The sequence below is a fragment of the Triticum urartu genome, chromosome 3 (genome assembly GCF_003073215.2).
Source record: "Triticum urartu cultivar G1812 chromosome 3, Tu2.1, whole genome shotgun sequence".
In the NCBI taxonomy this organism is placed as follows: Eukaryota; Viridiplantae; Streptophyta; class Magnoliopsida; order Poales; family Poaceae; genus Triticum; species Triticum urartu.
Window position 1 is genome coordinate 106,114,271 of NC_053024.1, and position 21,564 is coordinate 106,135,834.

A 21,564-nucleotide genomic window follows, 5' to 3' on the forward strand; every position below is an offset into this window, starting at 1 on the left:
GACGAGGCTTGCTGGAGTCGAGGAGGGAGGGATCCAGCGGCGGCTCGCGGTGGTCCTGGACGGCGACGAAGCAGAGGAACGTCCCACATCGATGGCGAAACAGGGGAGGGCCGGCGCGGGCAATGATGCAGCGGGGCGCAGTGATGGACTTGGCGCGGGGAAACCGGTCGGAGGCAAGCGGCGTCTGGCGTGGCAAGGTAGCAGGCCGGCAGCGACGACTGCTGCCGAAGGGGATCGGGGCGGCGAGGTCCGTCTCTGCTCGATGCAGAGGCTGGTGCGGGACTAGAAGTTGCAGACGAACAGGGGCGCGGGCGCTTAACTCGTGGTCGCCGGCGACGGTGCCGGTCGTCAGCCGACGAGGTGGGATGGAGGAGCACGGGGCTCGGGCGACCGATTGGTCAAGCTCGCAAAACGAGGGAGAGGAACGGGGAGGATTTGGATCGAGGGGAGGCCTCGAGTGCTGGTTGGGTTGCTACCGAAAACAAAGAGGAGAAGGCAGGAGGAGGCGCTGTGGATGGATGGATTTGATAGATGGCGACGGCGTCTAATCCTAGGAGGGAGGAGCCTGTAGGTGGCGGCGGCTAGGGAGGACAAATGTCCTAGTTTTTAGGGTTGGGATAAAATTTGGTCCGGTGAATATATAGCAGGTGGACTAGACTTAGGGGCTATCTCGTCCCTCCGATCGTAATCGGATGGTCGCTAAAAAAAGGCTAGGAAGTCCTAATAAGAAAACGGAGACGTTTTGCAGATGTTCGGGGATGTTCCGGACCCAACGGTGGCGACAGTCTGGGTCGGGTTCGGGTAAGTTTCGGACGCGCACGAGAGGTCTATGCGCGGCGCAAAGAGGGGTTAGGTAGGGCCTGACGGTGAGTGGTGGATGGGCTGAGAAGAGAGAGGGGGAAAGCAACCCGGCAACTATTTCCGGAGACCGGAAACGTCCGACGTTTGACCGATTATACTGCCGCTATAGTTTAACGGTTGGGCTATCAAACGAACTCCGAATGTGATGAAACTTGACAGGCGGTCTATCTACACTATAATAAGACCACAAGTCAACTCTCATCCCATTCCGAGAACATTTTCTGGCCACTTATAAAATACTATTTCGGACATGTCGCGGGCACGTGCAAGTGTGGTTGGGCTCAGAACGGACAATGGAGAGAATTGGGGGAACCCGGATGGATGCAAGTTTTGAAAACATGATGATGCAATGCACATGATGACATGGCAAGATGCAACACGCAAGCAAAAGACATGGCAACGACGGCGAATAACTGGAAGACACCTGGCGCATCGGTCTCGGGGCGTTACACTTATACTCCTCAACAAAACGGTGTTGCTAAGCGCATGAACAGGACCATTATTTCTAGAGCCCGTTGCATGTTGTCCAATGCAGGTTTGCATAGGCGTTTTTGGATTGAGGCCGCTTCCACTGCTTGTTATCTCATTAACCGTTCACCATCTATTGCTCTTAATAAGAAAACTCCAATTGAGGTATGGTCTGGTTCACCTGCTGATTATTCACAGTTGGGAGTTTTTGGTTGCACTGCTTATGCTCATGTTGATAATGGAAAGTTGGAGCCTAGGGCTGTTAATGCATCTTTCTTGGTTATAAGTCTGGTGTTGAAGGTTTTAAATTGTGGAATCCTGGAACCCAGAAGGTTGTTATTAGCAGAAATGTTATCTTTAATGAATCTGCTATGTTACATGATGTTTCATCTACTAATGTTCCCGTTGAGAGTGAACAACAGCTTATTGTTCAGGAGCCTACTGTTCAGGTGGAGCATGTTATTGATTCAGGTGATACATCTGGTAATGAAACTGTTGATGCACATGATGAACCCGTCGTTAATGATGATAATGTCACTCCCACTCCAAATCAGCCTATTGTTCCGCCCAGTTGGAATCTTGCACGTGACAGAGTTAGGCGGGATATTAATAAACCTGACAAGTTAATTGAAGAGTGCAATATTGTTTCTTTTGCTTTATCTGTTGCAAAAGAAATTGAAGGTAATTCTGAGCCTTCTTCATATTCCGAGGCTATTATTTCTAGTGATAGTAATAAGTGGATAACCGCTATGCATGATGAGATGGAATCACTTGAAAAGAATGGCACTTGGGATTTAGTAAAATTACCTAGAGAGAAGAAACCTATTCGTTGCAAGTGGCTTTTCAAGAGGAAAGAAGGTGTTTCTCCTAATGATGAGACAAGATATAAAGCAAGGTTAGTTGCTAAAGGTTACAGTCAGATTCCAGGTATTGACTATAATGAAGTCTTTTCTCATGTTGTGAAGCATAGCTCTATTCGCACTTTGCTTAGTATTGTTGCCATGCATAATTTTGAGCTTGAACAATTGGATGTTAAAACTGCATTCTTACATAGATAATTAGAAGAGAATATTTATATGGAACAACCTGAAGGTTTTGTTATTCCTGGAAAAGAAAAGCTTGTCTGTAAGTTAAAGAAATCTCTTTATGGATTGAAGGAATCCCCTAGACGGTGGTACAAGAGATTTGACACCTTTATGCTCTCTCAAGGTTTCAAAAGGTCTAATTATGATAGTTGTGTTTATTTGAAAATTGTCAATGGTTCAACTATTTATTTGCTCCTTTATGTTGATGATATGCTTATTGCTACAAAGAGTATGTCAGATATTAATGAACTAAAGAAGCAATTGAGTAATGAATTTGAGATGAAGGATTTGGGTGCAGCAAAGAAAATTCTTGGCATGGAAATATCCAAAGATAGACCGTCTGGAAAAGGATATCTAAGTCAGAAGGGATATATTGATAAAGTTTTTCGTCGTTTTAATATGCATAATGCCAAGCCAGTAAGTACTCCGTTAGCTGCACACTTCAAATTATCATCAGTTTTATGTCCTAAGTCAGATGCAGATATTGAGTACATGTCTAGAGTTCCCTATTCGAGTGCAGTTGGTTCACTCATGTATGCCATGGTTTGTTCTTGTCCTGATTTATCATATGCATTGAGTGTTGTCAGTAGATACATGGCTAATCCTGGAAAAGAGCATTGGAGAGCAGTTCAGTGGATTTTCAGATACCTGCGTGGTACTTTTAATGCTTATTTACAGTTTGGGAAAACTAGAGATGGACTTTTTGGTTTTGTTGATTCTGATTTTGCTGGTGATTTGGATAAGAGAAGATCACTCACAGGTTATGTTTTCACCATTGGTGGTTGTGCTGTGAGTTGGAGATCAACTTTGCAGTCTATTGTGGCTTGTTCCACTACTGATGCCGAGTATATGGCTATTTCTGAGGCATGCAAAGAATCTATCTGGTTGAGAGGTTTATACACTGAGCTTTGTGGAGATTCATTTTGCCCTACCGTATTTTCTGACAGTCAAAGTGTCATATATCTTACAAAGAATCCAATGTATCATGAGAGGACAAAGCACATTGATGTCAGATTTCATTATATTCGAGATGTTGTTGCTGAAGGCGATTTGAAGGTATGCAAGATAAGTACTCATGATAATCCTGCTGACATGATGACAAAGCCAGTTCCCACCAATAAGTTTGAGCTTTGCTCAGGCTTAGTTGGTATTTCTCACTAGTTCTATGGACTTTGACGCACAAGGTGTTTATGCTGATTTGGATGGAGTTATCTACTTTCTTCGACTACTGGAGGGAATTTGGCTCAAGGTGGAGATTGTTAAATTGTGATCCAAATTCTACCGTATTGGACTAGATGTAGTACATACGGTGTGGGCCTTTTGCGTCGGTACCGACGCGTACGAGTACAACTCGTTACTTGTCCTTCAAGGACTCTCATGTATTGCCCTCTTATATACCCCATGTAGTCGCACCTCAGACGGCATGTCGTCTCGTGCTTGTAATACTCCTCCATCATAGTGATTGCGCCTTCGTGCGTCCGTGGTTTTCTCCCGCAAAGGTTTCCACGTAAAAATCCGTGTCTCTCGTGTCTCGTTTATTCTCATTATTATCTAACACAAATGATAAATAGCACACGTGTGACACGAAGCACTTCGGTCCTGACGTTTTTTACAACTAAAGTTGGCATCCGAAAAGAAAAAATAACCCCCCCCCCCTCTCCTCCAAAAAAAAAAGAAAATTGAAACTTACCATCCAAAAAGAAGTTGCCATCCTCGCATCACTAACTTGCCATAAAAATATTCGGGGTTGCCATGTGTTCGTGTCACATGTGTACCACTTATCAGGGTCCAACTCCTACATGTGAGATCAAAACACTCCTTGTAGTGTGCATACATTTCTAGTTAGCCACGCCCCTTGGTTAACACCTTGTTCCATTCAGTTTTGGTACACAAATTCAAAACGCCGGTAATTATTAATTTAATACAGGGGGAGATATGCAACACGATGGCGCGCGCCGAACTCGACCACTTGTGTGGTGGTCGATCGACTAACCAGCACCTAGTTGCCGATGAACAAATATAGATATACATTACAAGTACCACATGCACCTGATCCACAAATTCTGGTTACTACTGTTATTCGTAGATCGAGCAACGACATTCCAGGCACACCTGCACGGTGACAGCTGCATGCACCCACGGACATCTTCAGATTTCATCTGCGAGGTAGAAACACGTACGCATGCTTAATTGAGGTACCCGCTTAATTAGGAAAATTAACATCACGTAACCAAAATACATAAATGCATTTCTCTCCATATGTAGAGAGAAGAAGAACGATGTATACCTAGCGTGTGTGTACTGCAGTGTCCGGGGCAAAACTAGTTGAAGTACTGCTGGCTGCAGAGGAAAAAAGGTAGCAAGAGCGAATTAACACTATGCATAATTGAGTACGGAAAAGACAGTATATTATCTTCACACTGAAATTATACATGAGCATAGATGCAATTAGAGAAATAATTGGGAAAGCTGCTTACCCGAGCTGAAGGGCAGTTGGCTGCAGCTGTTGGGAGTAATGCTGCTGCTGCTGCTGCATGATGTTCGCCTGCAGGAAGTTTCTGGAATCATACAGTGAGACCATGTGATCGTATTCGCTGCTCGCCGACCCTGACGCCATCATGTTCACCGGCTGCTGACCCCTCTCATTCTCAGACACCTGCAGAAAATCACAGATTCACACCGCAGAAATATTATGGTAAATATTATATGTTGGCAATTATAGTCTGTTCTTCAGGTCGATCAACAAGCTAGCTATTTCTGATTTACCTTGCTCCTCAGGTAAATGTTATCATTCTGTAGCTCCATTTCCTACAATTATAGAAAATGTTGCTGGATGTAAAATCCTTTGTCGAAAACATAAAGAGAATTACTGTCATTAGAGGAATGCACTGCTATATATGTTGTACTTACCCTCTTCTGCATATACTCAACTTCAGCATACATCAGCTCATTCTGCATCAAGGCATTGTTCATAGGTGAGGAACTAATCGAAGGAAAAAATATATATGAGCAGTACGTAGTCCATTAGCATTCAGTAAGTATATATGATGTTAAACACATCCAACATACATTCATACACTGTAGCTGCATGCCTGCATCATACCTTTCTAGCTCTTATCTTGGCTATGCCTTTCTCCAGCCTGCCTTCTAGCTGCTTAAGATCCCTCAGGGTCATGGTGCTGACAGAGTCCCTCACCAGCGACCTACTGGATATTTGAGACAAGTTAGACTGGCAGCACACATATTTAACTTTACAGCAAATTCTCGTACTATATACACAACATATGATTTGGCAGATGTTCACCTGTTTGAGTTTTGCAAGCTACTGATCTGCTGGCGCAGCTTGGAGGACTCCTGCTGGTAGTACTGCAAGTGTGCAATACGGGGGAGCATTCATCAGTAACCAACTATATTACTGATAGAAATAACTAGTCTCCGTATGCAAATCAAGAAGCTAGTTCAAAACAAATTTACATCGTTACTGGAAACTGATCAGTTGCATACAGGGGTTAGCTAAGCACATTTCATTTTTCCTATTTTATTTTGTATGCTGACATATACCTTTCCCAAAAGATAATCATGTGGAATGTGATTTCTCAGATTTTTTTTCATGTCTAAAATTATATTATTGGCAAGTTTTTCAAATGAAGCAATAATTAGCCCCTGTAGCCAGCAGCTATATATATATGCAGAGAATCGCCATTGCAGACTAATTAAGCTAAAGAGAGAATGAGCGTTAATCAGTTAAATGCATAAAATCAGATGATAGTTCGGTTACTTCACTTCACTGAAGTTATGTTTATCAATATTTCATGTGGATTAAAAAAAAACCTTGTGATTGATCCTGCTTCCAGAACTTCAGACAGAGAGAGCTAGAGTTGCATGTACTTCAGAGTATTTTTTTTTTGTTTTGATTCAACAAATTATCTTCGCTTTGTTGAAGACTTATCCATTGCATGTGCATTTCTAGCATCAAATTATGATATCAGTCCAATGGACAATATGATGCATATGATCCGTTGGACCAAACAGAGGATCCTCTGGGAGTTGTGACTGCTTCACTGCAATAACCGTTGTTGTGCAATAGCCCATATACTACTCTCTAGTCTGCTGAGGATATCTTGTCACAAGATTTTGCTCAGAGAAATCAAAGTTTGCCTTTGCTGAACAGTAACATGGAATATTGATAAGCACATGAATTGAAAGACACTACATGGAGTACTTGTGATGTTGACTATACAGATCACATCTTTGGTGTCAATTCAAGCAATTGCTGTAGAGTGAAAGAATGACATGATGTTACCTGGGCATTGACTTCTGCAACCGTGCCAGAGTTGGATGTGTCACTATTGGCCTTTTTGTACCTCTCAATGGTAGCTTTCACACTGCAAGTAACCGTTCATGATCGGAATTAGCACGCATATATATCTATCCACACTCTAGAGCAAATTATAGAAAATTAGCAGTAGCATAATCTCATGTGCGCAAGGCAGCTACGGCATCACCTGTTTCCTAAAAGCAATACTGCTATATGGTAATCTAAAGTTATACAACCATCACCCAGAATGTAAAATGAGCAATTTCGCTATTAATGCATGTACTTACACAACTAATGAATGTTATTAAAAAACTAATGAATGGGATAGGTTCAAAAGTAGGCCTAAATGGTATACCAAGGAAGAACCTCTTCCTGAAGGAAGTAGCTATGCAGTCAAACTAGTTTCCCAAGATTGTTCGAAATGAACAGTTCACAACACCAACAGGCAGGATGTGCTACAGTGCCACTGTATTCTGCTCTACAGTTCATACTGTGGCACATTGGTCCGAAGCTTGTGTTATCACAAGTCTCTCCGGCCTATGAATCAAGAGCTACCCCTGTCTAGCTCCAACAGTAGTTCCCCTTTCCAACGAGCTTTTGCCTGTCATCGCCCATACGAAGTTACAAGCTTCAGAGGTGATCGATGTGTGTTCTCTCATGCGTCCGTACGCATTATCCTAGCTCTCTGGTACAGCACAGTTAAGAAAGTGTACTACTGTAATGTTTTAGGTGGGTAGGTTGGGCATGTACACATCCAATTGTATGATGTCCCAGCATGATATATCCATCTATATATACCTATCGGTTGTACAGAAATCATTAGTGAGTAATTAAAATTAGAAATTAACATGTTCTTTTTTCCTGTCTATGAATGTAATTTCAAAACTGGAAATGTGATCATTTCATTCTGATATGTAAATCAAAATTTTTTTATATGTCAATTGTTCCCCAGGGTCCCCTTAAAGAAAATTAAAGATATCACAAAAGACATATATGGGCTGGTAAAGGTAGATATAACTTGATAACAAAGTACAATATGGCTATAAAAAGTCAGTACTTATATATATTATCATAAACAATGCATCAAACAAGAAGCTCTACATTATTAAGAGTTTATCTTAGGATGCAAGTGGATGCAGATATATTGCCTAAATTTGAAACGCTGAGAAAGTAGCCTGTCTGATTTTATGAAACATTTCAGTATGCAAATGACTTAATTTGCCAGCTCACTCTAATAATTCTGGCCAATCTATAAGGAAATCATGTTTTCTCTTCCTCACTATTTCCGAATGGGGGTAGTTGTCCCCAGGCCTCTGCAACTTTGCATGTATGTTAAAACGTTTTATATTTATGTACAGAGAAAGTACAAGATTGTTTTGACTTTCCAAAGAGAAAAGTCACATATTGATTTGTTGTACACATTTTTCCAGTGCATACAGGTATAGTTGTTATATTTTTAGAGACTTCAGAAAAAAAATGAAGGTGCACGACTAATTAAGCTTCTTGAACATATACACTCTGAGAAAAAAGAACATATACACTCTGAGAAAAAAGTACTATTTTTTTATTTGTGAAAAAAAACATTTTCTTGACAAAATGTGACCACAAAATTTATGGTAATAAGGAAAAGATATAGTTAAGTTATGATGAATATTCAGACAAACAACGACCCTACTTCAGTTCAGTCAACTTCTCAGCACTTTGCTTAATTATAAATAGGAATGTTGTCCATACCATATGGTCCTTACATTACAAGCAGATGCCTATCGTATGTAAAGAACAGGCCTACAATATTCCACTAATTACCCGGCAGAAATGCACAATTCCACCACATAGCTACGAGTAGTAATTAACAGGAAAACACAATTCCAGCAGTAACCCAGCAGAAATAGAAAACCGAGGGAAAGCCATTTATACTAGCTTTAAAACAGAATAGAACTAGGTAGTGATCAGTGGACAGACACCAGACATCGATATCCCATAAAGTTTCCATAAGATATTCGAAGAGATCTTTTGGCTGATGGTACTGGAGATTTGACTGCTAGCTCATGTCTTATCACCACATTTCTGAACCCCTTTTTTTATGCAAACTCAACAAAAGACCAATTTCTGCATACAACAAGACTGACAGCCATACCAACAAGCACATTGTTATCTCACCCCTACCTCCCAAGTTAAGATCGTTATAAGCCAAATAAACGTCACATCACATTCACAAGGGACAGCCAGCCCTGGTTAAATGCAGATCATATGTTCCACTCACCAAAGAGATGGAACCTTAGCATCCTCGAGGACGCTATCGGGCGGCCATCCGCACAGTGACAGGTGTGCTCGGGCACATGATTTCACATGATTGATTGGGCAGGAACACAGCAGGTTCGCTCGTTTTACCCAACGGCCAAACAGGGGTGGCAACACAACGCAAGCTTTTACCCACTCCTCCCAGGTCCTTAACCATTCTGACCAGGTCGCCAGCTTTCCTCACTCCCAATACGCACCGCATGCCCAGCGCAGCAGACGTACTGTACGTGCTACTGTTGCCTGTGCCATTGGCTGGCACCCAAGCACCAGGCACACACACCAGCAACAGAACAAATCAAGCGTTTTTCTTTGGTACCAAAAAAGGCCAGGCTTTGTTTTTCAGTGTTTATTTCTCAGCCAGTGTGACAGTGCCTGGCATGGCCACGTGTCACTCTATGGTAGGAGGGTCTCTTCTTACCATATGTTCAGCAACAACAGTACCACTACTGTATATGGAATCGGCTGTTATGTTTTCTTTACATACTTAATTATGTATATTAACATTATTCATGGAAATATTCAATTCATTTTTGAATTTCTAAACATGACTAGAATTATTTTCCAATTTTAATAAAAACCTGCACGCGATCTAGCTACTGCATACCATACATGCTTCGTATTTTCCATTTTTCTTGCACATAAACATGAATTTCGTACATGCTTCATCTCTTTGCTACATGTACTGCTACAAAGTTAGCTACTCCTAATAGAAGGTTGCATTGCTGCTCAATAATAGTAAGAATGCATGCATTAGCATTGGGCATCCTTCTTGTATTGGGCTTATTGAAATTGAAATTCAGTGCTTTGTTCTTTAGCAAATGTAAAAAACCCTTTTTCAAATAATATGAAATAAATATGTGTACACATAATCATAAAATTTTAGCACGTAAGTATACACCAGCCAAAGATGCTTTAATTTGGTCAATTTATTTAATTAAGATGCATGTGTGAACATTAGGAAATTGCAAGATATTGCATTTTCTATTTTGAGCCATACACAAGGAAAGCTATCTAGAGTAGTCTTTCTTGTGTAGCTCCTTTCAGTAATATGAAAAACCCACACACATATATATACCCTTCTACTTTCCTGCAAAATTTCTTCTTCGCTGCTATTTCTTTATTGTCCACTCTGGGAAAGTACAGTGGTGGTGTCAGGAATCAACCCCTCTGATGAGGGGAGAGAAAGAGCCACATGGTTCGAAGCCCTAACCCTAGCAACTCATTAGTTGGGATTTGGAAAGAGCAGGAGATGATGCAAAAGAAACTGAAATTAGAGAGACAAAAGTGCTTTACCACTTCCTTGATCGCTCTCTACCTTATCACCTCATCAAACACACATACACTAACAGTGACACATCCATGTACTACTAACCAGTACAGAAAAAAGATGAGCAAAAAAACCTAGATCTGCTTCTCTCCACACATAAGCAAAGGTACCAAAGGGAAAGAGGAAGAAGCAGGGAGCCCAAGGGTGGATGCCCTGTGATCTTTGTGATCATGAGGTGTGGGAGATCTACTGCTACTACCACCAAAGCAGCCCTCCCTTCCCCTCCCCACAAGCATACACACACAGGCAGAGGCAGTGATTGGAGAAAGGAAACATGCATGGTAAATGGAGCAAGGAAAGGGCAGGACCACCATGTTCTCCCTCACTCGCACAGTCACAAGAAAGAGAAAGGCTCAGGGCATGTACACACACATACCACACAGAGCAAGCACTGTCCTAGATCTATCTACACATCTAGCTCACCTCACAGGAGCACAAAGGAAAGCAGCAAAGAACCACCACAGCAAGCTGCAATATGCTTGCCTCAGTCACAAAAGAAAGAAACTGCTGCAATTTCTTTCCCCCTCACCCTCAGCAACACCAGAATAAACAAGACAGTTAATAACGGAAGGGAGTAACAAAAGATGCAGCTCCCATTTGACCTTCCCGACTCTTTGCCCCAAGAAAGCCAGGAGCAAACTTGCTCCAATTTGGACAAGAAACTGAGAAGAGAAATAATAAAAGAAACCAACAACACGGCAGTAGTAGTAGGATCTGAGGTATGTGCGTGCTATGCTATGCATATGCATGCCTTTCTTGGTGCTATATAAATATATGCCATATGTATGCATACATCCATCCATCCATACTTGTGTATGTAACTTGTAACCTGATTGAGAGAGCTGAGGGGGAGATGACAGTTGGCGGTCGTGGCCGTACCTGTTGTTGGAGTACTCGTAGAGGCGGCCGCGGCTGGAGAAGACGATGAGGGCCACCTCGGCGTCGCAGAGCACCGAGAGCTCGTACGCCTTCTTCAGGAGGCCGTTGCGGCGCTTGCAGAAGGTGACCTGCCGGTTGGTGGTGTTCTCGATGCGCTTGATCTCGATCCGGCCCCTCCCCATCTTCTCGCTCCCCGCCGCCGCCGAGTCCTCCGGAGCCGGAGCGGCCAGCTGATGGTCATTCACGGTCACACCGGAAGCTCCGCAGCTCAAATCGGCCTGAGAAGAAGGCAAACCGCAAAACCAAGATGAACAATTAGTGTGGAAAGCTGGAAACATATCGAACAAATCAAGAACTGCCCATGGCATCCGTCCTATCTAGCTTTATTCTTGGGCAGGCTCTTCCGCTGGTGCATCATCAAAAGGAAACAAACGATGCGATCCATCGATTATTTTTTTTCTCTTCCTTTTTAATTTGTGGTGATCTCCAAAGATCAGAGGGATCTTCGGCCCTGTATCTGCCTTTCTAGCTAATCATCGCTGTGCAGGCAGATTCTACTCGCAACATACATGCACACAGATTGTGCAAGAGGAATAATAAAGGAAGCTATTTCCCAAGACCATGGCCAAGAAGAAGCAAATTACCATCATGCTCATCATGGATGCTACGGCAGGAGGATCTCTCAACGTGCCTCTGTGAGCTAGCTAGCAGGCTGGAGGAAGAGATCCAGAGAGGAAAAGAGGAATGTAGTGTGGGATAGGCAGGACGAGGAGAAGGAGGAGAGGTATTAAAGGGAGGTGGTGGGGAGGGAGGGAAGAGGGGGGAAGATATGCAGTTAGGAGACGATGTGGCCAATTCTTATGGCCCTTGGTGTTTGTTTCTTCTGACTTCACTTTATAACCCTTTTTAGGTTTACTAATTCCTGCCTTCCCTCCTCTAAGCTTGTCCATATCCACACTATTTACATCAGAATATATGTAACTCTGTAACTTGGGGGTCTACGACTCCCTAAAAAAATGAAATTGGGGATCTATGTACCTTGCCTTGTTAATTTCTATAGGTATACACTTGTTAATTATTACTCTCTGTCTTAAAATGTAAGACATTTTTTGAATACCTCCCAAGACCCCAAAACCGTTACAGGCTTTTTTTTCTCGAAGACGCATGAGTGTGCGTACTATATATACAAGAAGGGATGGGGGTAAAGAGCCCCTTCACGTTGGCAGTTACAACCCCAAATCCATTGTCAGCGCAACATCTATTATATCCTGTCTCGTCAAGCCCTATCACTAGCGCCACAAGAAAGGCATCAACATCGACCTTCAGAAGGCCCGCCGTTCTCCATGTAACTCTTGGTCACAATTGATCGAATTACAATTGTGGATGAGGGGGTTGCCCCATCGAACACGATCGCGTTTCGGTGCTTCCACAATTCCCTTTCACATATCCATGTATGCGATTTAAGAGAACTTTTCGGAAAAATGTGATTTGAGAGAAAACTCATGGATGTGATTTGTTCATTTCTTCTACAAAACAGCTTGCACTTAGTTTGTACACTAGCTAGTGAAATCAGTGACTATGCCAATGGAGTGCGTGGTATTTGCCGGGTGCTTTCCATCGGGCACTTGGCAAAGGATCGCCTAAACTGAGTGCTCACGGAAGCACTCGGTGAGGCGGCCATACTCGGCAAACCATGGATAGGGCAATCAGCAAAGACAAGGCACTCCACTAACTCTGGGCAAGGCAGTCGACGAACGGTGACACAAGGCAAAGCCAATGCCACGTGTCCCTACCCACCACAGGACGACAGGGTGATGGTACGGCCGAGTTTACTGAGTGTCATATGACGGCAAACTGCTTTTTTTCCTTTTTCAAAGGACCCAAATATCCAACGAACGCGAGATTTTTAGACATGGCAAATCAAACCTTTTTTTATGGCAAATCATGTTTGTCGAGGGAGGCAGTTTAGTTGGTGAGCATGGCCAATCCATCTCAGTGCATTTTTTCCGCCAACTAAATTTATCATCCTTGCTTCAACTTAAATTTCCATGATTTTTTTTCCATTCGGCAATGCCTGCAAATCTGACGTTATTTGCCAAGTGCTCGATATAACACTCGGCCATGCTCCTGTTTGCCGAGTTTTGGCCCAAAATTTTCTCGCAAAAAGAAGACCATATTAATTGTTCTACTTTGTGTGGTAATGTGTCATGACTAACAATTTTTTTACTCGTCAGTGTGGAGAGACAGGGAGACAAGTCAATGCGTTCGTGCCCTATCCCCATGTGACACCGCACAAGCACTGTTCCATTACAGCTTGTCACACAGGATGCAGGGATGTATAACCCAGCAACCTCCTATTTACTCAGTGCTCCATTCAGTTGCCCACTCATGCATGGGGCCCTAGCTAGTTTGCTTGCTGCCCAACACCATCTCCGCACATAATGTGATCGATGGATCGATCATATGCTTCCTGCCCACACTGTAATGCACCGGCGTCTTATTCACCACAAATGCCCTGGGCGCGCCACGCCTGCGCCGCGACGAACGGCCGATCGATGATCTATCTAGGCCTCTACTACTTGTTGAAACTCGGGGTGGTTTGTGCATGTGCATGTCATCTTTAATTTATGATACTTATGTGTGTACTATGGTGCGCAAAATTGTAGTGAGGTTTGGTGAAGATCTTTGCTTCTAAGGTACAGTAGTACTCTCAGAAGGTAACATTTTTCCGATTTAGTTAATGAAGCAAGAATGCATTTTGTTGGAGAAGTTGTGGAATTGTAAGCATGGCTTCTTTTGGCGCTGTTGTCTGCCTACTTTTCTGTAGAGCTACCTTTCCTGGGTATGCATAAGGAGAAAGGGTACATGAAGACAGTTAGACAAGTGGCCAAGGACTAGTATTCAGCAAAAAAGCAGACTGTGATTTTGTTTTTGCAAGCATTCTTGCCACAGTCTCATGCTACTAGATCCTTCGTTGCTGTATTTGACAATGAAGCACTAAAATCAATATAATTAAAACAAATCAAGGGCACCTAATTTATGTCTAGTTGATTAATACACGATTAATTTCTGGAGTTCAATCCTTGGAGTTCAAAGCATATTAGAATATCTCCAGCTTAATTAGAACAGCAAGAGAAGAACAAGAAAAACAATTCTATGTGGAACAAGTATTGGAACAGATCAGCTTACTTACAAGTGTAATCAGAAAAGGTTGTCCTTCTACATTTGGCATTGGACAGAAGGACTGAAAAGATCTGATTGAACCACGGTGACAAGAAACCTGGACGTCCAATCAAGCATTGGAGATGAGGTGGTTGACCTGTGCACACATCCGTGCTATACATTGATAACAGGTGCCCATGAAAGATAGGTTTGGGCTCACCTGTATGTTCCACCGAACTAACATATCCAAAGTTTCTCGGGTTAACTTGTACGCATGCTTAATTAGGCAGCATTTAAAGGTTGCATGTGATTGCTGCGACTTGATTGATAACTGCATAAAAAGTGACGGCTATTTGTCGACGTTTTTTTTTTCTTTCCTCAAGTACGCATAGATTTGGTCCCATATGACTTTGTTATTTGTCCATGTATTTTTTTATGCGTGTGTTGGTGTTTTTTTTTGAATTGTTTGGATTGCTTACCACATATTTCATGTGGTATGCATGTGTTGGTGTTGGATGTGTGCAACTCCTAGCTATGCATAGGCGGCCTCCATGCTCAGTCTGATTAATTGTATCCTTTCGGTGCTTCATTTCTAGCCAATAAAATGATTGTTCCAAAAAAAAATGTCGATGCTACAATTATGGACTTAGTTGGAGAACCTGCTTGCGTGTTTTTTTCCTCGCCTATGAATAGCTTTGATAGTTGGAGACTCTGCTTGCGAGTGGCACCGGATGTTGCCTCTCATTATAGGAACCTGGTGTTGGGTAGGCGTGGGCATGCATAATAGTTGAAGAATCCGCATGATAGGTAGTTGGAAACCCCTGTTGCGAGTGCCACCAAACGTTGTAAACAACTGGCCGAGACGTTGTAAATAACTGGCCGGTGATTTGGATGGCTCCCCCCTCCCCTCCCTCCCCTCCCACGACGCTCCCGCGAGCGCCGGGGGAGGGGAGGGGGAACCCTAGCTCCGGCCCGCGGCCCTCCTCCTTGCGCTCCCTCCCCTCGCCGCCGCCCCGACGTGCTGGCAGGCTAAGCCCTGCCAGCGCGGGCGGCGGTGGGGTGTTCCTCCTTCCCCCGCCCGGGATGATGGTCGCGGGATCCAAGATCGGGTGGCGGCGCAGCACTTTCCTCGGGGCACGGCGACGCGGCAGAAGTAGTAGGCGGCGGAGACGCGGGCTGCGGGTGGCAGCGTGAAGGGGCTGAGGCGTGGTGGGGCGCTGTGAGCTCCGACGGCATTGACCCTGTCGGCGTGCGGCCAGATCTGGGCCCAGGCGGCGCGAGCCGGGAGCGGCGTGGGCTGCGGGCGTCCGCCTCTGCCGTGGCCATGGCTGGTAGGGGCGGAAGCGTAGCGGCGGTGGCAGGTGGGCGGGCTGCTCGGTTTCCAGGCGTCCCACCGGCTGGACAGTGATACGTCTCCAACGTATTTATAATTTTTGATTGCTCCATGCTATATTTTCTACTGTTTTGGACTATATTGGGCTTTATTTTCCACTTTCATATTATTTTTGGGACTAACCTATTAACCGGAGGCCCAGCCCAGAATTGTTGTTTTTGCCTATTTCAGTGTTTCGGAGAAACAGAATATCAAACGGAGTCCAAACGGAATAAAACCTTCGGGAACGTGATTTTCTCACCGAACGTGATCCAGGAGACTTGGACCCTACTCCAAGGAGTCAAAGAGGCGGTCACGAGGGTGGGGGCGCCCCCCCTAGGGCGCGCTATGGGATCTAGAAGTAGATGTGTCTAGAGGGTGGTGATTAGACACTTAGTGCTAAAGTTGCAATTTTTAAGCTTTTTCGGTTTAAGTGGAGTTTAGGCACAATTTCAACACACACAATACATATAAAGCAAGCATGCAAAGAGTATATGAGCAGCGGAATGTAAAGCATGCAACTTGCAAGAATGTAAAGAGAAGGGTTTGGAGAATTCAGACGCAATTGGAGACACGGATGTTTTTCCCGTGGTTCGGATAGGTGGTGCTATCCTACATCCACGTTGATGGAGACTTCAACCCACGAAGGGTAACGGTTGCGCGAGTCCACACAGGGCTCCACCCACGAAGGGTCCACGAAGAAGCAACCACCCACAAAGGGTCCACGAAGAAGCAACCTTGTCTATCCCACCATGGCCAACGCCCACACAGGACTTGCCTCACTAGCGGTAGATCTTCATGAAGTAGGCGATCTCCTTGCCCTTACAAACTCCTTGGTTTAACTCCACAATCTTGTCGGAGGCTCCCAAGTGACACCTAGCCAATCTAGGAGACACCACTCTCCAAGAAGTAACAAATGGTGTGTAGGTAATGAACTCCTTGCTCTTGTGCTTCAAATGATAGTCTCCCCAACACTCAACTCTCTCTCATAGGATTTGGATTTGGTGGAAAGAAGGTTTGAGTGGAAAGCAACTTGGGAAGGCTAGAGATCAAGATTCATATGGTAGGAATGGAATGTCTTGGTCTCAACACATGAGTAGGTGGTTCTCTCTCAGAACATATGAGTTGGAATGGTGTGTGCGTTCTGATAGCTCTCTCATCGAATGAGAAGGAGGTGGAGGGGTATATATAGCCTCCACACAAAATCCAACCGTTACACAGTTTTCCAATCTCGGTGGGACCGAATCAATAAACTCGGTCGGACCAAAAATGTAAACCTAGTGACCCTTAGTGATTTCGGTGGGACCGACTGGATCAACTCGGTGGGACCGATGTGCTAGGGTTAGGGTAAATCCAAAACTCGGTTTGACCGATTACTCAAACTCGGTGGGACCGATTTGGGTAATAAGTGAAACTAAGATTTGGTCAAGCAAACTCGGTGGGACCGATTGCATATCTCGGTGGGACCGAGAATATTGCAATGGGTAACAGAGAGTTTGCAAGCCCATCTCGGTGAGACCGAACTGATTAGGGTTTGGCAGTGGCTAATGACAAGTGAGACTCGGTGGCGCCGGATAGGAAGAATCGGTAGGACCGAGTTTGGCTTAGGGTTTAGGTCATATGTGGATATGGGAAAGTAGTTGAGGGTTTTGGAGCATATCACTAAGCACATGAAGCAAGAGGCTCATTAAGCAACACCTCATCCCTCCTTGATAGTATTGGCTTTTCCTAAAGACTCAATGTGATCTTGGATCACTAAAATATAAAATGAAGAGTCTTGAGCTTGAAGCTTTAGCCAATCCTTTGTCCTCAGCATCTTGAAGGAGTTCCCACAACCTTTAGTCCATGCCACTCCATTGTTGAACTTATCTGAAACATGCTAGATCGAAATGTTAGTCCAACAAGAGATATGTTGTCATCAATTATCAAAACCACCTAGGGAGCACTTGTGCTTTCACGCGCCCCCTGCCTCGTGGGCCCCTCGGTGCTCCACCGACGTACTCCTTCCTCCTATATATACCTACGTACCCCCAAACGATCAGAACAGGAGCCAAAAACCTAATTCCACCGCCGCAAATTTCTGTATCCACGAGATCCCATCTTGGGACATGTTCTGGAGCTCTGCCGAAGAGGGCCGTCATCACGGAGGGCTTCTACATCACCATAGCCTCTCCGATGAAGTGTGAGTAGTTTACCTCAGACCTTCGGGTCCATAGTTAGTAGCTAGATGGCTTCTTCTCTCTTTTTGGATCTCAATACAAAGTTCTCCCCCTCTCTTGTGGAGATCTATTCGATGTAATCTTCTTCTTTTTGCGGTGTGTTTGTTGAGACCGATGAATTGTGGGTTTATGATCAAGTCTATCTATGAATAATATTTGAATCTTCTCTGAATTCTTTTATATATGATTGGTTATCTTTGCAAGTCTCTTCGAATTATCCGTTTGGTTTGGCCAACTAGATTGGTAGTTCTTGCCATGGGAGAAGTGCTTAGCTTTGGGTTCGATCTTGCGGTGTCCTTTCCCAGTGACAGAAGGGGCAGCAAGGAACGTATTGCATCGTTGCCATCGAGGATAACAAGATGGGGTTTATTTCATATTGCATGAATTTATCTCTCTACATCATGTCATCTTGCTTAAAGCGTTACTCTATTTTTAACTTAATACTCTAGATGCATGCTGGATAGCGGCCGATGAGTGGAGTAATAGTAGTAGATGCAGAATCGTTTCGGTCTACTTGTCACGGACGTGATGCCTATATACATGATCATGCCTAGATATTCTCATAACTATGCCCAATTCTGTCAATTGCTCAATAGTAATTTGTTCACCCACCATAGAATACTTATGCTCTTGAGAGAAGCCACTAGTGAAACCTATGGCCCCCGGGTCTATTCTCATCATATTAATCTCCATCACTTTAATCTTGTTTTGCTTTTTACTTTGCCTTTACTTTGCACTTTGCATCTCTATACCAAAAATACCAAAAATATTGTATCCATCAGATCTCACTCTCGTAAGTGACCGTGAAGGGATTGACAACCCCTAATCGCGTTGGTTGCGAGTAGCTATCGTTCTGTGCAGGTACGAGGGACTTGAGCGTGGCCTCCTATTGGATTGATACCTTGGTTCTCAAAAACTGAGGGAAATACTTACGCTACTATTCTGCACCATCCCTTCCTCTTCGGGGAAATCCAACGCAAGCTCAAGAGGTAGCAGACAACGACAGCGGCGCGGTTGGACTCCCCGGTGAGCTTCCTCGGGGGTGGGCGGCGGTCCTGGTGGGCACTCCTTGCCGGTGGCTGGGGCTGTGTTGGTGGCCTTGCGTGGCTATGCGCTGGGCGCCGAGGCGAGGCGGCACAGGGGTGTGTCCGGGGGGAGGGATTTGGCTGGAGGGATGGGCGACGCCGACGTGCTCGGCCCCCCGTCACCGGCACAGGAGTGTGCCGGTCTGGATGCGTCCGCTCCCCCACCTCCCCCTTTCCCCGGCTGCGTGCGGGCGGATGTAGCACCGACGATCTTCAAGGCGGGATACATTCTGCGGCCCGTCGGTCTGGTGTGTCCCCTTGGTCCAAATTTGATCCTTTTGGATGATCTTGGGGGTGTTTGGATGTTGGGCGGAGGCCCTAGCGGCGGGAGGCGTGGTGTTCGTGGACTGAACCTACATCTCGGGTGTGGGCGGGCAACCATGGTGAGGGGGTCCTGGATTAGGGGGTCTCCGGACATCCGGATTATCTCCATTGGCCGGACTGTTAGACTATGAAGATACAAGATTGAAGACTTCATCTCGTGTCCGGATGGGACTCTACTTGGCGTGGAAGGCAAGCTAGGCAATACGTATATGGATATCTCCTCCTTTGTAACCGACCTTGTGTAACCCTAACCCTCTTCGGTGTTTATATAAACCGAAGGGTTTTAGTCCGTAGGACAACAATCACAACATACAATCATATCGTAGGCTAGCTTCTAGGGTTTAGCCTCTCTGATCTCGTGGTAGATCTACTCTTGTAACACCCATATCTTCAATATTAATCAAGCAGGACATAGGGTTTTACCTCCATCAAGAGGGCCCGAACCTGGGTAAAACTTCGTGTCCCTTGCCTCCTGTTACCATCCGGCCTAGACGCACAGTTCGGGATCCCCTAACCGAGATCTGCCGGTTTTGACACCGACATTGGTGCTTTCATTGAGAGTTCCTCTGTGTCGTCGCCGTTAGGCTTGATGGCTCCTACTATCATCGATAGCGATGCGGTCCAGGGTGAGACTTTTCTCGCCGGACAGATCTTCGTATTTGGCGGCTTTGCACTGCGGGCTAATTCGCTTGGCCATCTGGAGCAGATTGAAAGCTACGCCCCTGGCCATCAGGTCAGATTTGGAAGTTTGAATTACACGGCCAACATCGTGGGGGCTTGATCTTCGACGGATTCGAGCCACAGCCGGGCGCGCCGCACTGTCGCGATGGGTATGACCTAGCTCTGCCATCGGACGGTACCCCAGAGGCCGCACCCGCATCAGCTCCGACCCTTAGCTCAGAGCCAACTGCGCCAATCGAGGACGGGTGGCTAGACACTGCCTCAGGGGCTGCAGTCTCGACAGCGATCGAGCCAAACACCAGCATAATCCTCTGCGCAGCCCGTGACTCCAAGGTGTCGGACTCTCCTCCGGACCCCGAACCATCCACGCCCCTGCCAATCGAATCCTACTGGGCGCCGATCATGGAATTCACTGCTACGGATATCATTCGGCACTCGCCCTTCGGCGACATTCTGAATTCACTAAGGTCTCTCTCTTTGTCAGGAGAGCCCTGGCCAGATTATGGCCAACAGGACTGGGATGCGGACGACGAAGAAATTCGACGCCCACCCACCACCCACTTTGTAGCCATTGTCGATGATTTAACCGACATGCTCAACTTTGACTCCGAAGACATCGACGGTATGGACGACGATGTAGGAGACGAACATGAACCAGCACCTATAGGGCACTGGAAAGCCACCTCGTCGTATGACATATACATGGTGGATAGACCCAATGAAGGAAACGGCGACGAGATAGCGGAGGATGACCCCTCCAAGAAGCAACCCAAGCGCCGACGTCAGCGGCGCCGCTCTAAGTCCCACCAAAGCAAAAGTGGTGATAGCGGCACAGGAGATAGTAACACTCCGGATAGCGCTGAAGACAACAAAGATCCCCTCCAGCAAGAGTTAGATCAGGAGGATGAAGGAGCCAGCTCTCCTGAGAGAGTGGCTGGCGGAGAGGAGGAGGATGACAATTACATGCCCCCCTCCGAAGACGAGGCAAGCCTTGGCGACGATGAATTCGCCGTACCAGAGGATCGCGTCGAACAAGAGCGCTTCAAGCGCAGGCTTATGGCCACGGCAAATAGCCTGCAGAAAAAGTAGCAGCAGCTTCAAGCTGATCAAGATCTACTAGCTGACAAATGGACTGAAGTCCTTGCAGCCGAGGAATATAAACTCGAGCATCCCTCCAAGAGTTACCCAAGGCGCAAGTTACTACCCCGACTGGAGGAAGAAGCGTATGATACGGCTGATCGGCCACCTCGTGGCCGCGATAGAGAGGCATTCCAGCCAAAAGCTCAGCCTCCACCCCAACGCCATCCAAATAAAAAGGCATGGGGAGATACGCCAGACCTGCGAGACATATTGGAGGACAAAGCAAAGCATTCAAGATCGATCTACGGATCACGAGGGCGCACCACTCTACGAGACGGTAAACGTCACACCAGATACATTAAAAGCAAATCCGGCCGGGCCGAACACAGCGGGCAGGACCCA

General features: G+C 45.4%; 1 protein-coding gene across 3 annotated transcripts; it reads right to left on the minus strand.

Annotated features, from left to right (window-relative positions):
- Nucleotides 1–4,294: 4,294 nt before the first annotated feature.
- LOC125543150 (MADS-box transcription factor 3-like) lies at nucleotides 4,295–12,073 on the minus strand. 3 transcript variants are annotated; one of them, XM_048706404.1, is made up of 10 exons: nucleotides 11,884–12,071; nucleotides 11,240–11,517; nucleotides 6,718–6,799; nucleotides 5,719–5,780; nucleotides 5,518–5,617; nucleotides 5,325–5,366; nucleotides 5,181–5,222; nucleotides 4,892–5,070; nucleotides 4,702–4,754; nucleotides 4,295–4,573 (listed from the first exon to the last, which is right to left on the minus strand). In XM_048706404.1, exons 1-9 carry the CDS (start codon nucleotides 11,896–11,898, stop codon nucleotides 4,736–4,738), a joined length of 819 nt encoding a protein of 272 aa, XP_048562361.1. In that variant the 5' UTR covers nucleotides 11,899–12,071; the 3' UTR covers nucleotides 4,295–4,573; nucleotides 4,702–4,735. The 3 variants fall into 3 exon arrangements, with proteins under 3 accessions (XP_048562361.1, XP_048562360.1, XP_048562362.1); XM_048706403.1 differs by having other exon boundaries at nucleotides 5,518–5,620; XM_048706405.1 differs by lacking the exons at nucleotides 4,295–4,573; nucleotides 4,702–4,754 and having other exon boundaries at nucleotides 4,888–5,070; nucleotides 5,518–5,620; nucleotides 11,884–12,073.
- Between the last annotated feature and the right edge of the window lie 9,491 nt (nucleotides 12,074–21,564).

What these genes read in the sequence shown, in the direction of transcription:
- LOC125543150 (XM_048706403.1), bottom strand. An exon ending in TACGAGTACTCCAACAACAG is followed by an intron (nt 6,800 to 11,239) that starts GTACGGCCACGA and finishes GGTTACTTGCAG; the next exon opens with TGTGAAAGCTACCATTGAGA. An exon ending in CCAAGATAAGAGCTAGAAAG is followed by an intron (nt 5,367 to 5,517) that starts GTATGATGCAGG and finishes GCCTTGATGCAG; the next exon opens with AATGAGCTGATGTATGCTGA.